This window comes from Schistocerca piceifrons, chromosome X (assembly GCF_021461385.2).
Source record: "Schistocerca piceifrons isolate TAMUIC-IGC-003096 chromosome X, iqSchPice1.1, whole genome shotgun sequence".
Taxonomy (NCBI): domain Eukaryota; kingdom Metazoa; phylum Arthropoda; class Insecta; order Orthoptera; family Acrididae; genus Schistocerca; species Schistocerca piceifrons.
The window spans coordinates 435,598,812-435,616,674 of NC_060149.1; the positions used below are offsets into that span (position 1 = coordinate 435,598,812).

The 17,863-nt window shown below is 39.4% G+C and overlaps 1 protein-coding gene across 3 annotated transcripts in view; it reads left to right on the plus strand.

The window, feature by feature from the left end:
* The window catches only part of LOC124721743, an 855,569-nt gene that overhangs the window by 719,136 nt on the left and 118,570 nt on the right, over nt 1-17,863 (plus strand). For all 3 annotated transcript variants that reach the window (XM_047246845.1, XM_047246844.1, XM_047246846.1), the window contains 2 exons: nt 13,157-13,327; nt 13,413-13,568. In XM_047246845.1, the coding sequence (XP_047102801.1) occupies nt 13,157-13,327; nt 13,413-13,568 (327 nt within the window). The remainder of the gene's footprint in view (nt 1-13,156; nt 13,328-13,412; nt 13,569-17,863) is intronic.

Genomic DNA, 17,863 nt, shown 5'->3' on the forward strand with positions numbered 1-17,863 from the left:
AGAAACTGCCAACATTACACAAGATAAATAATGTTAAAAATACTTAAATTCATTAAATTTTCATTATCCCTCTATGGATATGTAGGTCTCCTATTAGGAATCATTGATGTATCAATAATTCATACATATTTATAGATAATGTGTGGAATGCATAGACTTCCACAACTTAGAAACATTATTACTGCATTAAAGTTTTTAGTATATACAAATGAATAGAGAAATAGGTAACATCTTGTGATACGTTTTTGAGTTCTGCTTTGCTGCTTGTAGAATGCTGAGAGGTAGCATCCCCACCTCCTTCTCCACTTATTATACAGCAGATTGACCTGTTGTTTAACAGTTTTGTGTGTTACAGTTCAAAATTGCAATGATATACACTATGTGATCAAAAGTATCCGGACACCCCCAAAAATATACGTTTTTCATATTAGGTGCATTGTGCTGCCACCTACTGCCGGGTACTTCTTATTAGCGACCTCATTAGTCATTAGACATTGTGAGAGAGCAGAATGGGGCACTCCTCAAAACTCGTGGACCTCGAATGTGGTCAGGTGATTGGCTGTCACTTGTGTCATATGACTGTACATGAGATTTCCACACTCCTAAACATCTCTGGGTCACTGTTTCTGATGTGATAGGGAAGTGCAAATGTGAAGGGACATGTACAGCACAAAAGTGTACAAGCTGACCTCTTTTGTTGTCTGACAGAGACCGCCGACAGTTGAAGAGGCTTGTAATGTGCAATAGGCAGACATTTATCCAGACCATCACACAGGAATTCCAAACTGCATCAGGATCCACTGCAAGTACTGTGACAGGCAGCAGGTGAGAAAACTTGGATTTCATGGTTGAGCGGCTGCTCAAAAGCCACGCGTCATGCCAATAAATGTGAAACGACGCCTCACTTGGTGTAAGGATTGTAAACATTGAACAATCACACAGTGGAAAAATGTTGCGTGGAGCGACAAATCATGGTACACAATGTGGCGATCTGATGGCAGGGTGTGGGTATGACAAATGCCCGGTGTACGTGATCTGCCAGTGTGTGTAGCGCCAACAGTAAAATTCAGAGGCAGTTGTGTTATGGTGTGGTCATGTTTTTCATGGAAGGGGCTTGCACCCCTTGATGTTTTACATGGCACTATCACAGCACAGGCCTACATTGATGTTTTAAGCACCTTCTTGGTTCCAATTGTTGAAGAGCAGTTTGAGGACAACAACTGCATCTTTCAACACAATCGAGCACCTTTTCATAATGCATGGCCTGTGGCGGAGTGGTAACACAACAATAACATCTCTGCAATGGACTGGCCTGCACAGAGCCCTCACCTGAATGCTATGGAATGCCTCTGGGTGTTTTGGAATGCCGGCTCTGTGCCAGGCCTCACCGACTGACATCGATACCTCTCCTCAGTGCAGCACTCTGTGAAGAATGGGCTGCCATTCCCCAAGAAAGCTTCCAGCAACTGATTAAACATATGCCTGCAAGAGCAGAAGCTGTCATCAAGGCTAAGGGTGGGCCAACACCATATTGAATTCCAGCATTATCAATGAAGGATGCCACGAACTTGTAAGTCATTTTCAGCCAGGTGTCCAGATGCTATTGATCACGTAGTGTAGGAAGAGTGCATATATATCACGTTATTAATCTGAGTGCTTATAGTGATTTGTACTGATCACATTTATTGAGTCAAGTATATTATGTTCTGCAGACTGAGGTAGAAATGTGAAGCCTGTCCAGCATTTACACAAATGGAAATAAAGTCTAAAATTCTGTACTGAATGTTAGATGTTGACTGTTGACAGAATTAATGCAGCTTATCCGCTTAATACAAAATCCTGAGTATACTCAGGCGATTTATGAATAGTCCTATGAAAAAATAAAGCCTCTCTCATATCCATTTCAGCACTGATAGTCAAATGTTCAACCACAAGAGCACATCCAGTCCTACCTTTGTAGCGAGACTCATGTTTTAGTAGAGGTGTTTGCTGATAGGCACAATCTTTACTGTTTGAAGCTATGGATACTTGACAACAAAACACAAGCCTGTGTCCTGTATTATTTTTGGACACTGCTTCCAGAAACAATAGCTATAATGATCTCGAGTTTTCTGATGAATTTAATTAGATTAAGATTAGATTAATTAATACTAGTTCCATGGATCATGAATACGATATTTCGTAATGATGTGGAACGAGTCGAATTTTACAATACATGACATAATTAGGTTAATTTAACAACATACTTAAGTTAATATAACAACTTTATTTTTTTGTGTTTTTTGTTTTTCTTTATTTTTTCTTTTTCTTTTTTTTTCTTTTTTAAATATTTTTGTTTTGTTTTGTTTCTTTTTTTTCTTAATTTATATCTAAAAATTCCTCTATGGAGTAGAAGGAGTTGTCATTCAGAAATTCTTTTAATTTCTTCTTAAATACTTGTTGGTTGTCTGTCAGACTTTTGATACTATTTGGTAAGTGATCAAAGACTTTAGTGCCAGTATAATTCACCCCTTTCTGTGCCAAAGTTAGATTTAATCTTGAATAGTGAAGATCATCCTTTCTCCTAGTATTGTAGTTATGCACACTGCTATTACTTTTGAATTGGGTTTGGTTGTTAATAACAAATTTCATAAGAGAGTATATATACTGAGAAGCTACTGTGAATATCCCTAGATCCTTAAATAAATGTCTGCAGGATGATCTTGGGTGGACTCCAGCTATTATTCTGATTACACGCTTTTGTGCAATAAATACTTTATTCCTCAGTGATGAATTACCCCAAAATATGATGCCATATGAAAGCAATGAGTGAAAATAGGCGTAGTAAGCTAATTTACTAAGATGTTTATCACCAAAATTTGCAATGACCCTTATTGCATAAGTAGCTGAACTCAAACGTTTCAGCAGATCATCAATGTGTTTCTTCCAATTTAATCTCTCATCAATGGACATGCCTAAAAATTTGGAATATTCTACCTTAGCTATATGCTTCTGATTAAGGTCTATATTTATTAATGGCGTCATACCATTCACTGTACGGAACTGTATGTACTGTGTCTTATCAAAATTCAGTGAGAGTCTGTTTACAAGGAACCACTTAGTAATTTTCTGAAAGACAGTATTGACAATTTCATCAGTTAATTCTTGTTTCTCAGGTGTGATTACTATACTTGTATCATCAGCAAAGAGAACTAACTTTGTCATTAATATATAATAAGAACAACAAAGGACCCAAGACTGACCCTTGTGGAACCCCATTCTTAATAGTTCCCCAGTTTGAGGAATGTGCTGATCTTTGCATGTTACGAGAACTACTTATTTCAACTTTCTGCACTCTTCCAGTTAGGTACGAATTAAACCATTTGTGCACTGTCCCACTCATGCCACAATACTTGAGCTTGTCTAGCAGAATTTCATGATTTACACAATCAAGCCTTTGAGAGATCACAAAAAATCCCAATGGGTGGTGTTCGGTTATTCAGATCATTCAAAATTTGACTGGTGAAAGCATATATGGCATTTTCTGTTGAAAAACCTTTCTGGAAACCAAACTGACATTTTGTTAGTACTTCATTTTTACAGATATGCGAAGCTACTCTTGAATACATTACTTTCTCAAAAATTTTGGATAAAGCTGTTAGAAGGGAGACTGGATGGTAATTGTTGACATCAGATCTATCCCCCTTTTTATGCAAAGGTATAACAATAGCATATTTCAGTCTGTCAGGGAAAATGCCCTGTTCCAGAGAGCTATTACACAGGTGGCTGAGAATCTTACTTATCTGTTGAGAACAAGCTTTTAGTATTTTGCTGGAAATGCCATCAATTCCATGTGAGTTTTTGCTTTTAAGCAAGTTTATTATTTTCCTAATTTCAGAGGGAGAAGTGGGTGAGATTTCAATTGTATCAAATTGCATAGGTATGGCCTCTTCCATTAACAGCCTAGCATCTTCTAATGAACACCTGGATCCTACTATATCCACAACATTTAGAAAATGATTATTAAAAATATTTTCAGCTTCTGACTTTTTGTTCGTAAAGTTTTCATTCAATTTGATGGTAATGCTGTCTTCCTCTGCTCTTTGTTGACCTGTTTCTCTTTTAATAATATTCCAAATTGTTTTAATTTTATTATCAGAGTTGCTGATTTCAGACATGATACACATCTCAGAAAGTGAAAAAGAATGTGGCGATACTTCATTGGAGACTGAAATTGATGACAGTTTGTCAGTTGACTGACAGCTGCTCACCTGTGGTACGAGATAAATAGATCCACTGGCCTCCACCCAGCTCCTCCAAGATGTCTGTTAACAGGAAACCATTGTTAAGTGATTGGTTCAACTTCATATCAACACAGAAACTAAAAATAATTTTGAGTTTCAGTATATTTTATTCAAAGTCCAGAGCATTAGTGTCCTTTGATTTTATTAATGGTGTTCTCCAAACATTTGTAATTTCCTGTTTTGAGCCTTATATATCTGTTTGTAATATCATTCATTATAGGGCATCTTTCACAAATAAAATAAAAAAATAAAATTTTTGGAACATAATTTGAAAAAAAAAATTAATATCTTAAGGGGTTAAGCAAGCCTGTATCACTTCTATACATAGATGCCAATATAGAATGAAGTGCCTCTGTGCCATTATAAAGACCTGGGATACTCTTGACATGCCTAATTACTTTTTGTTGCTTATTATGATCGATAAGCATTTGGAGGAGCTGCCATATGTTGTTTCCTTAGGTCCAACAATCAAAATATGGGGGAAAAAGCACACATTGGAACAGAAAAGTGGAAAAGAATAAGCTGAAATCAAATTGAAGAGCGACATGAAAAGTACATGACAGATATTGGTAGTAAATGTGAGGCTTTAAAGCTAAAATTAAAATTGTTGGTTAACTGGTTGACAAAGGATTTTTTGGTGTATTTTTGGGTACTGATTTTAGGTAAAGTACTTACAATGTTCAATCACATACAGTTTTGACCCAAACTAAAAATTTCTGTGAGATATGCAAAATCTTGCCATTTATCATTATAACATCAGCCATATTGTTTTTTGAAGGTTTGCTGCGAAAACTGCTAAAAACAATATTTTGTTGTGTAGTCCATAATGCAACTACCTACATACTTCTGTAATGTAGCATCGAGGCCTATATGTTCACATTATATATCATTTGTCATGCAAACTTCAGTGTTGGATAATAATTCTGCTGGTGTCTGCTTTCTCCTGACCATTTCTGCTTTGTCATATATGGCAAACTTGCAGCAAAACCAACAGTGGACAACTACAGACTTTAAATGTGTTTGCATGCTTTGGTGTAAGGGCAGCAATTAGGACAAGTCATGTTCATGTTGTGAGGAAGCTCTATGCATGTGTTCTGAGCATAGACTCAAATTAAAAGTGATGACTATTTCTCTTGTTAACATAACATATGAGAACACAACCTTAAAATCAAAAAGGAAATCTGTTTTTTAGAAATTAAATCTTCATTGCATCCCCTGCCTCAGGCTTTGAAATTCCTGTACCTCTGCCGCTTGATGGTCTTGATGATGTGCTTCCACTATTAGGAAATGGGGTATATGACACTTGTATCAAGATTATGAAGACAAGGTCTCCACAAACCTTAATTGTTTTCACAATCTGAACTGAATGCTTTGACCACAAACCTGTCACTCCTACAAGATGCTGCACAGCTGTGAGCTTCTAGACTGCAAGAAAAGAACTTGTTAGCCCCCTGGATCATCTTTCTATTTTTCCAGAGATAGAGAAAAAGATTTCCTTTCATTCTTTTGTCATGTTGATGACCTTAACAATCCGTTATTCCAGGTTTGATGCAAAAGTTTTGAATTCAGCACAAAGCAAGAGATTGGTGACCTTTCATTAATTCTTCGAGAAGCAGGTCAAAGTGGGCCTCCTACACTACAAAAACAAATGTGCTTCAATGTCTTTGGGATATTTAATACATTTAAAAGAGAAATTTGATTCTTTAGTCTTTATTGTGGACAAGCTTGATTACAAATCATACAAGTAGTCCATTTGTGAGGATTTAAAAGAATTCTCTCTGATCCCCAATAAATTGGCTATACCATGTATCCCTGTGTCCTGTGCAAATGGGACCATCTGCGAAAAAGATAAGCACTGGTGTGAGAAAATCTGGCCAGTTAATAAAAGAGTTGGAGGGAGAAACATACTGTTCAATTCTTTGGAGGACCCAAAAGAACTTCCCCTTTCAATTTGCATAAAATCTGGTGTTATTAAACAATTTACTACAAAAAGATGGTAACACTTTCAAGCATATGGCAAATAAGTTAAGGGAGCCATCAGAAGACAGGTTGAAACAAGGAATTTTTTGTCAGTTCTGACAACATTTGAAGATAAAATGAATGAAATTCAATGATGATCTTAGGTGTCCTTTAAACAAAGTGTCAACAAGTTGTTTGGCAACTGTAGAGACTGCATATATGACAATATACTAAGAAAATGATGGATACCTTCAAAGAGTGGATGCCTCTGTGAGCCTGAACTCCATGCTGCGCTTTCTAACTCCCACATCAGCTATTTTCTAGAAAATGTAGGTGCTGTGAGTGAGAGACAGGGAAAAATGTTCAATCAAGAAATTATAGAAATGGAACAGAGGTACCAGGGTCAATGGGATGTCAGCATGATAGCTGAGTACTGATAGATGCAGCATGGGGAATGCCCTCAGGCAGTGCAAAGAAGAAAACAGTGGACATTTGAGGAGGAAAAAGAAGAGACATTAAGGTTTATGCGATTGTATTAGTGTTGAAGAACATAATACATCATTACAATGTTAGCAGTAGACGTACTTTATATTGCCATGTTTACAAAATTGTTAAGGCTTTCGTGGCCACTTGTTGACAAACTGCCTATTGGCTTCTGTCTCGGGTTCTTCGGCCGACGTTCATCTAATGATTTTTCTGACGTTTCGCCAGCACGAGTGGCTGGCATTGTCAAAGCTTCACCCTCCATTGCCGGTGGTGAACTGGAGCCGAGCTCGCGGGTGCAGACTATATGTACCTGGCGCGCCAACGTCCGAGGGCTTCTCCGCGGTCATTTCCGGTGCGGTTCTCCTCTTGCTACCTGTGACGGTCATTCGCTGCAGTACGGGAAGCCAGGATCTGTTGACCTTAAGGCTTTCCTCTTTCTTGTTCAAACTGTTCACGTGTTTTTGTATTTCTACAGCTTCTCTGAACAAGCGCGTGTGATAGTGCTTCTCTACAGCCAGAACTTCCATGTCGGTGAATTTTAGTACGTGGTCGGTCTCACTCAGTGCGTGCTCTGCCTCGGCCGATTTCTCTACCTACCCCAACCTGCAATGTCGCTTATGTTCTTTGATCCTGGTATTGATTGATCGTCCAGTCATTCCGGCATAAACTTTTGCGCATTTGCATGGTATACGGTATATTCCCGACATTGCAAGTGGGTCCCTTTTCTCCTTTGCCGATCTAAGGCACTCTTTGATCTTCCTTGTCGGTTTGAAAATCATCTTTATGCCATGTTTGCGCAATATACGGCCAATTCTGTCCGTCACTCTGGGAATGTATGGCAGAAAGGCTGTACCCGCCATTTCTTTTCCTGGTTCCTTACTTCGCCGAGTGTTTGGCTCTGTTACACTTCTAATATAATTTTTGGAGTACCAATTGCTCCTCAGGACAGTTTCCAGGTGTTGCATTTCTCTTTTGAGGTGTTGCGGCTCACATATTCGTCCTGCTCTCATTACGAGCGTACTAATCATGCCTCTTTTCTGGCTCGGGTGGTGGTTTGACAGTTTGTGCAGATATCGGTCCGTGTGTGTCGGTTTTCGATACACGCTGTGTCCCAGGTTTTCGCCGTCCCTTGTGACCAGCACATCTAGAAATGGCAGTTTCTTGTCCTTTTCTACTTCCATGGTAAATGTTATGTTGGCATGGAGGCTGTTCAAGTGTCTTAGGAAATCACCGAGCTGTTCTTCACCATGGCTCTACACCACGAAAGTATCATCGACGTACCTGTACCACACCTTAGGTTTGCAAGTCACCGAGTCCAGTGCCTGTGCTTCGAGTTGTTCCATGAAGAAGTTGGGCACCACTGGACTGAGAGGACTACCCATGGCGATGCCTTCCAGCTGTTCGTAGATATCTCCATTCCACGTGAAATAGCTCGTGGTGAGACATGCATGGAAGAGCTTTCTGATGTCCTGTGGGAAAATGGAACCGATGTGCTCCAGAGCGCCACTGAGTGGCACTTTCGTAAATAACGAATCAACATCAAAGATGACCAAGATGTCGTTTGGTGCAAGTTTCAGTTTCTTCAGCTTCTCAATGAAATGTCCTGAGTCCTTAATGTATGTGTCGGTCTTCCCCACGTGTGGCTGGAGCAGAGGGGCCAAGTGTTTTGCCAGTTTATATGTCGGTGATCCAGGAGCGCTAACGATCGGTCTCAGTGGGACGTTGTTCTTATGGATCTTGGGTAATCCATACAGCCGAGGTGGTAGGGCTTCTGTGTTGCACAGGTTTCTCTGTATGTCTGCCGGCAGAGGAGACGCCTTGATTAATCGATTCGTATTCCGTGTGATACGCTGCGTCGGATCTGCGCTTAGTTTTCGGTATGTCGTCGGATCTAATAGGTCTCGGATCTTTTGCTCATAATCTTCGGTCTTCATTACGACGGTCGCATTCCCCTTATCGGCAGGCAGTACCAATATACTCTTGTCGGCATTCAGATTCTTAATGGCTTGTACCTCTTCTTTCTTCAGGTTGCAAGCTGGTGGTTTTGCTCGGCGCAGTATCCTGGCTGTTTCCTTGCGTGTTTCCTCTGCACTTTCACAAGGAAGGGTCCGAATGGCTGCTTCGGTGTTGGCAATGATATCCTCCATAGGTATAGTTCTCGGGATGATAGCGAAAGTCCCTCCTTTTTGAAGAACAGACACTTCCTCTTCGGTCAATTGTCGTTCAGTGAGGTTGACCACTGTGTGTGACATGTCGGGAATGCATCACTCACAGGAGCATGCAGAACGATCTCGAGCGCTGCACCGAGCGACAGAAGAAAAAGTTTCAAAGATGCAGGAAGCAGACCGACAAGGCGATTCCCGACATGTCACACACAGTGGTCAACCTCACTGAACGACAATTGACCGAAGAGGAAGTGTCTGTTCTTCAAAAAGGAGGGAATTTCGCTATCATCCCGAGAACTATACCTATGGAGGATATCATTGCCAACACCGAAGCAGCCATTCGGACCCTTCCTTGTGAAAGGGCAGAGGAAATACGCACAGAAACAGCCAGGATACTGCGCCGAGCAAAACCACCTGCTTGCAACCTGAAGAAAGAAGAGGTACAAGCCATTAAGAATCTGAACACCGACAAGAGTATATTGGTACTGCCTGCCGATAAGGGGAATGCGACCGTCATAATGAAGACCGAAGATTATGAGCAAAAGATCCGAGACCTATTAGATCCGACGACGTATCGAAAACTAAGCGCAGATCCGACGCAGCGTATCGCACGGAATACGAATCGATTAATCAAGGCGTCTTCTCTGCCGGCGGACATACAGAGAAACCTGCGCAACACAGAAGCCCTACCACCTCGGCTGTATGGATTACCCAAGATCCATAAGAACAACGTCCCACTGAGACCGATCGTTGGCGCTCCTGGATCACCAACATATAAACTGGCAAAACACTTGGCCCCTCTGCTCCAGCCACACGTGGGGAAGACCGACACATACATTAAGGACTCAGGACATTTCATTGAGAAGCTGAAGAAACTGAAACTTGCACCAAATGACATCTTGGTCAGCTTTGATGTTGTTTCGTTATTTACGAAAGTGCCACTCAGTGACTCTCTGGAGCACATCGGTTCCATTTTCCCACAGGAAATCAGAAAGCTCTTCCATGCATGTCTCACCGCGAGCTATTTCACGTGGAATGGAGATATCTACGAACAGCTGGAAGGCGTCGCCATAGGTAGTCCTCTCAGTCCAGTGGTGGCCAACTTCTTCATGGAACAACTCGAAGCACAGGCACTGGACTCGGTGACTTGCAAACCTAAGGTGTGGTACAGGTACGTCGATGATACTTTCGTGGTGTGGAGCCATGTTGAAGAACAACTCGGTGATTTCCTAAGACACTTGAACAGCCTCCATGCCAACATAACATTTACCATGGAAGTAGAAAAGGACAAGAAACTGCCATTTCTAGATGTGCTGGTCACAAGGGACAGCGAAAACCTGGGACACAGCGTGTATCGAAAACCGGCACACACGGACCGATACCTGCACAAACTGTCAAACCACCACACGAGCCAGAAAAGAGGCATGAATAGTACGCTCGTAACGAGAGCAGGATGAATATGTGAGCCGCAACACCTCAGAAGAGAAATGCAACACCTGGGAACTGTCCTGAGGAGCAATTGGTACTCCAAAAATTATATTAGAAGTGTAACAGAGCTTAACACCCGGCGAAGTAAGGGACCAGGAAAAGAATGTCAGGTACGGCCTTTCTGCCATACATTCCCAGAGTGACGAACAGAATCGGCCGTATATTGCGCAAACATGGCATAAAGATGATTTTCAAACCGACAAGGAAGATCAAAGAGTGTCTTAGATCGGTGAAGGAGAAAAGAGACCCACTTGCAATGTCGGGAATATACCGTATACCATGCACATGCGGAAAAGTTTATGTCGGAATGACTGGACGATCCATCAACACCAGGATCAAAGAGCATAAGCGACATTGCAGGTTGGGGCAGGTGGAGAAATCGGCCGAGGCAGAGCACGCACTGAGTGAGACAGACCACGTACTAAAATTCACCGACATGGAAGTTCTGGCTGTAGAGAAGCACTATCACAGGCGTCTGTTCAGAGAAGCTCTAGAAATACAAAAACACGCGAACGGTTTCAACAAGAAAGAGGAAAGCCTTAAGGTCAACAGATCCTGGCTTCCCGTACTGCAGCGAATGACCGTCACAGGTAGCAAGAGGAGAACCGCACCGGAAATGACCGCGGAGAAGCCCTCGGACGTTGGCGCGCCAGGTACATATAGTCTGCACCCGCGAGCTCGGCTCCAGTTCACCACCGGCAATGGAGGGTGAAGCTTTGACAATGCCAGCCACTCGTGCTGGCGAAACGTCAGAAAAATCATTAGATGAACGTCGGCCGAAGAACCCGAGACAGAAGCCAATAGGCAGTTTGTCATTGCCATGTTTGTTGGAAATCTATGTGTTCTGTAAGAGTTTTCTGGATTTTCCTCATTACATTATTTAAACAGATTGTCTTTATAAGACAGACAGAAAACCTTAGCATTTCTGAACTTACCGTATCAAAAAACATTAGGCTGTCCTCCAGTGGTTACAATTTTGTCTTGAAGTATAAATTGGTAGTCCTGTGTCATTAATCGTGTTTGAGGAACTGTTTAAAATAAGAACAAAAGAACAAGAACTATGCAGTAAACAATATAAACAACTGTAAGTATAGCTAAAGTCAAATGAAAAAAGGTGTAGAAACATGAAAAGTTCACAGTTGGATAAAAATGATTATAATGTGTAAGATATGATAATATGGCCTCCAGAAGAATGGGCTTCAGCATCATGAAAAGTGATTTTCATTTGAAGCTGGTACAAATAAATTTAATAGGAGAAATAAAGTAACAGACAGGAAAAAAGTGATGGCTCATGGAATCCAAATACGAAAGATCCATTGATTTAGAACAGACTCGAATCTAATATTTTTGGAACTCTTGAAGTTGAATGCACTTTTTATGGAAGCATGAATAATTTGTTTAGTGGTTAGAATTTTGAAGGTTAAATAATTTTTGATCCGATGAAAAATAAGCTATTGGCTATGTAACTAGATGGGAGCTGGAAGAAATACTTAGCAGTGAATATACCATATGTGTGATCTCAATAAATATGACTGGTTGATAGTGGTGATATGGAGGTGTCTGGTGCTGCTTTCAAAAGCCAGTAAAGTAATAAGTCATGCTGGATATAAAATAGAAGTTTGAAGGCAAGTGGTTCTAGGTAATTGTTAGTGACAAAAGAAAGTTTTGCTAAAAGGACTTGAAGTACTTAAAATGGGATGCTCCCAGTAATACAATATAGGTATTAGATTTGGGAGCTGGTAGAAAGTAGGCACAATAGATTTTACAGTAAAAGGAAAATATTAGTTTAATTAGTACATCATAATTGTTGGAAGCATTTGTGGATGTGTGGGACTTGGCCTCGTGTGGTGACAGCATTTTTTTTTTATATAAACAATGATTATGTATAGGGTATGAAACAATTTAAACATGTGCTTACCATGTTAAGAAAACAATGTGATAAGAGTTTTTGACAACTGCAGTGGGCACAGTAATGAGTGGATTGTTTTGGATTTATGTATTTAATAATTTTATTTCATGGGAATTATTTTTAAGTCTTTGGGAGAGATATTACAGAGCAAAGAAAACAAATATTGAATGGGAAGAACTTTGTGAGGTTTAAAGTATGAGTTTGTAATAGTATGGTGGATACTGTACATTTACAGCCAGTGTAGCCCTTCAGTACTGATTTCAGTATTCAGCTTAATTACCTCTGTGTTTATGACAGTGACTATTTTGTTCAAGAAATAAATTCTGTTCTGTGAATGTGCTTAGCCAACATCAATTGCTAGGAAAACATATTTTATTTAAGTTTATAGATTTTTGTCGGGTTCACAAAGTAGCTTAAGACCTTAGCTTTTAGTAAGTAACAGTAACCTCACACAGCTTCAGTTCTCATAGCATGTCAAAGTTGTTGGAGCTGAGGACTGATAAGATATGATGATGTAAATACTTCAGGATTAAAGGGGACCACTCAACAAAGAACAGAAGTATTGTTGGGTTGTTCATAGGCACAAAAAAAAACTAGGTTAACTCAATGTGTCTGCTTTTCAGTGAGTGGTCTCCTTCAGTCCTAAAGTATTTACATTCTACAAGAACTTTCTTAAAATATGTTACGATGGTCAGATGTGACACATTTTTTATTTAATGTAAAGGTACACTTCATTGTCTGATAACAGACTTTATTATTTCAAAATGCCTCTTACAGTTGACAGGGGCAAAGAATTTTACTTGCTGTTTCTTCTTTAGTTTAATTTGTTGAATAATTTTTGAAATAGGTTGATAATTTTATTGCAGGAAAAGTATTTGAGTGAGCCGTATAGTGAAGAACCTGCTGACCCAGAAACAGCACGACGTTTGTTAGAATTTGGAGATGATTATCGCAATTTCTTAGACAGTCAGTCAGACTGCAGCTTGAGCAGAAGTGCCAGTAATGGTACTTCATCTCTGAGACATCGTAGGCCTCCTGTAAGTTCCTCAAATGTGTCCAGAGAAAAGTAATTAAGTGGGTGCTGGACAATGCAGTTACGTAGTAATCATTTGTTTGTTACAGGGACCCGCTGATGACAACTCTGTGTTTGACAGTGATTCAGACTTAGAGGACTTCAATCATGCTATTTACCTTTCTCAGGCTCAGTTAGAATACGTTGAAATGGTTATCAGTGAACATATGAGCAAGCATGCAGATTTGGTTCTTGCCCCTAGTTTGGTAAATATTCAATTTTTTTATTCAATTTCATTGTTCTGTAATAATTTTTTTATGTCTGTTTCCTGAAGGCAGAGTACAAGGGGATGCGCTGTAATGCTAAAAGCAGCCATAATGTCTGTGTCATGTGATTATTATGCACATGTATGTACCAGTTATGCCTCACTGTAAGACCAGTGTAAAAATCATTTGCTGTTGACAAACAGTTGGTCAAAAGTATGCATTGCTGGTGACAACATTTCACTAAATAAACAAAAGTAAATGTAATTATACAGAGGTCAATGCAAGGAATAAATTTTTTTATAATAAGTGGATACTGCTTATCATTCAAGTAATTAGTGTTTACCAGTTCAGCAAAGAAGATAGATAAAATCAACACAAATGTAACAGATAATGTTGTACGGGTTCACAACATACATTTAAATGTAGGTGAATAATACTAGTAAAATTCTTCTTTTATTTAAGACCTTCATTCATGCCAATACATGCTGACCAAGATCCTCATTCAAATTTGATATGTTATTGACCAGCTATACTCATGACTTACCTGTTACATTATTTTCAATATCTTTGTATATTAACTTCACTTTTTGTAGCATATGTCTTAAGATGTAAATGATTACAGCTATGTGGGAAACAAGGAACATTTTTCTTTGAGCTGATCCAGGAATTTTTTATCAGCCCTTTTTCTAAATTTCTTTCTTGTGCCAACTCCTCAAAAAGAAAGACACAAAACATATGTTTATGATAGCTTGTTGAAAATATAGAAATTTATGCACTGTAGATCTGGATTAACTATGTGATACTTTGAAAGGTGCTGACAGTGAGAATACCACCAACTTGAAAATTTTATACTAAATGTGTTTGATCATCTAGCAAGAGTTAGTTACATAAATTTCTTGTTTCAGAGACGTTAATTACCATTGCTTGTATTCCAGTCCATAAATACTGAATTTTTTCTCCTTGACATTGCCCACTTCCTTCTTGTCAACAACCAGTTTCCTTCCCAGGTTGTTTTATTTAAAGTACTTTATGAAGATATTTAACATTCCCAAACACTATCTATCTCAAACAATACAGTTTATAATGCAACTGACTATTACATGGAATGCTCACTTGAATTAATTCCCAGGTTAAAATGTACTGTACCAGATGGCTCATGTGGGATGTGTGTAGAATGGAAGTCATAAAACGCAAGAAAATGTCTGGTTATTATAGCAATTAAGAGTTACAAAAGATCCTCCAGGAAGAACATTCCATATGCCAGTGACATGGGTGCCCAGAAGTTGAATTATGTTAAAAAAAGAACAGTGGTGCTTCAGGGTGACTGTGAATTAATAGAGAGAGACTGAGCCATAGACATACAGCATAAAGTGGTCTGCCCCGTAAGATGACTGATACTCATAAGAGGACATTTAAGAACACTTTGACATCTGCCATGTAGAAGATCTAGAACACGGAAGAACGATATTCAGAATTGTCTCCCTGTAGGTGGACACAGGAATCAGTCACATGGCCCCCTCCCATGTTTCTGCATTGGTTACTCAAAGTGTGCTGGATTATGCAGTGTGTCGGTACAACTCTTTGCTGCCTTCGGGCTTTGATCTGTCAGTTCAGTGCAAACATTTGTAGCACGTGTAGCTGGCTGGAAAGACTGGGTACCGAATATAAAATTTTAGTGATTTAGGAAGACAATAATAATCGTCAATTTCTTGCAATTCACAGTGAGACTGACAGTTGATATTGTACATACGGTTACTGGACTGAACAGTTTTTCCCCTTCCGTATAGGCCCATGGTAGGTGGGTAAAGGAATCCTACGAGGGACTTACAGACTGAGGGGTAACAGTCTTTACTTGATGTTTCAGTAATCACAAGTGTAAAATGATTTTATGGTCTGTATAGCAGACAAGTTTGTCAGTACAGTGTTCCAGGTCTGGCACTTGTTGATAAGGCAGGCCTGCAGGCATGAGTTGTTAAGGGAGACAATTTATGAAACACCTGGACAACTAATATGAGATCATGTCTGAAGGAAAATATTAGAATTTAATATGATATTTGGATACTGAGGACCAGTTGCAACAAGCAGTGTTTTAATTAAATGATTTAGTTAAATTTAATCAAGAGGCTAAGTTATAAGGTGAACACAGAACAGAATCTAGATATAAATTTCAGTGCTATCAGTATGAACAAATAAAATATGGTTGAAACTGGAGTGAAATTAAAGATTAATTACGTAATACTAAATCTATAATAAAAATAGAAATTCACAGTCAGAATCAATTGTCTACCTTATTAACATCCCAGTTCCCATAATATAAACATTAACTAACCTAATCCATAAAAAAATGTAAAAAGAGATCAAAAATTTGACTATTACCTCATAGCATTTCCAGAAAACAACCAAAACCCATAGTAGTAAATTCTTAAAAAAAAACATTACAATAAATAAAATAAAATGAGTGTGACACAAAAGAGTAATGTTATTGTGGGAAGATATCACTATAGGTCTAAACAAATGGTGTTAGAATTAGGACATGGCAAGGAACTGCCAAATGTCATGTCAACAAAGACCACATGGAGAGAAGAGGCAGTAATCTATGATAGGCTACAAATTCATAATGGCTGCTTGGGAAGTTTAGGAGGAGGGGGTGGTACTCATTCCGGCAGCTGTGTGTCTGTGGGAGGAGTGAGGCAAGGGGTTAAGGTTGGGGGAGGGAGGGAGGGGGGAGGGGATTAAAGTAGCTCCGGAGGAGAGGAGCTCGCATCCTGGCATGAGCAATCATGTACTCACTACCTAAATTGGCTTGAAAACTAGGTACATTCAGATGTGGGTGCAGGAAAGCTGATTCTGATGTGATTTATTATTTTAAGACGTGAAGGAGTTGCCTGTTGAAAAGTTACAATGAACATAAAAGTCAAAAATATACACACTATTTTAAATAGTTATGAGTAATGCCTTGAAAGAAGAATGGAAATACATTGACAGAAAAAATCACAACACTAAAAAATAATTAATGCAGAGTAATGAAATTTTGGGAATACATTTGTCCAGTAAAATATTTAACTGATCAACATAGTGAGATCACAGGTTAATGTACATGTGAGATAAGCCATTGCAAATGTTATCTGCAGGTACAGTAATAACTGGTGTAACCGCCAGAATGTTGAGTGCATGCATGCAAACATGCATGCTTTTTGTTGTCCAGTTGCCAGATGTCCGTTAGTGAGATGGAGTTCCATGCGTGTTGCACTTGTTCAGTCAGTCAGTGTAGGGGTGGTTAACGCTGTTTGTGGATGATGCTGGAGTTATCATATGATGATGTCCCATGTGTGCTCAGTTGGAGACAGATCTTGTGATTGAGCGGGCCAAGGCAACCTGTTGACACTCGGTAGAGCATGTTGGATTACAACAGTGGTATGTGGGTGAGCGTTATCCTGTTGGAAAACACTCTCTGGAATTCTATTCATAAACAACAGCACAACAGGCCAAATCACTAGAATGATAGACAAATTTGCAGCCAGGGTGCATGAGATAACTGCGAGAATGCTCCTGCTGCCATATGAAATCGCACCTCAGACTGTAACTCTTTAGTAGAGGTCCTGTGTGTGTGTGTGTGTGTGTGTGTGTGTGTGTGTGTGTGTGCACACTGGTTGGTTGCAGGTCCTCAATTGGCTTCCCCCTAAACACCACCGAGGCAGAACCAGCTTTCATCAGAAAATCCAACAGACCTCCAACCTGCCCTCAAATGAGCTCTTGCTTGACACCACTGAAGTCGAAAATGGCAGTGGTTTGGGGTCAGTGCAATGCACACTACAAGGTGTCTGACTTGGAGCTGTCCTTGAAGTAACCAATTTGTAACAGTTTGTTGTCACTGTGGCGCCAATTGCTGCTCAAATTGCTTTTGCAGATGCAATACGATGTGCCAGAGCCATACCTCAAAACACAATGGTCTTTCTTCTCAGTAGTGCCACATGACAGTATGGTGTGTCATTTTAGAGGACAAAAATAAAATTTCATGATTTTTGTGAATGAGGGAGTTTCAAAAATGCCTTTTGATGTGTAATATCATAATTTAAAGGTTTTTCTTTGTTGATAAACATTTGGTTTGGTAAATTGGCACTTGATTCTAATATATATCGAAAGGGCATGAATTAATATAAACTCCACCAAAATTTGCTCAAAAACTGGTTTAATGAACTCAAACAATTTTCTTTATATAATGTTTCTATTGTCAAACACTGAAAACGCATCGTAAAAATGTAAAAAGCTACAACCAACAATATTCATCAAATCTA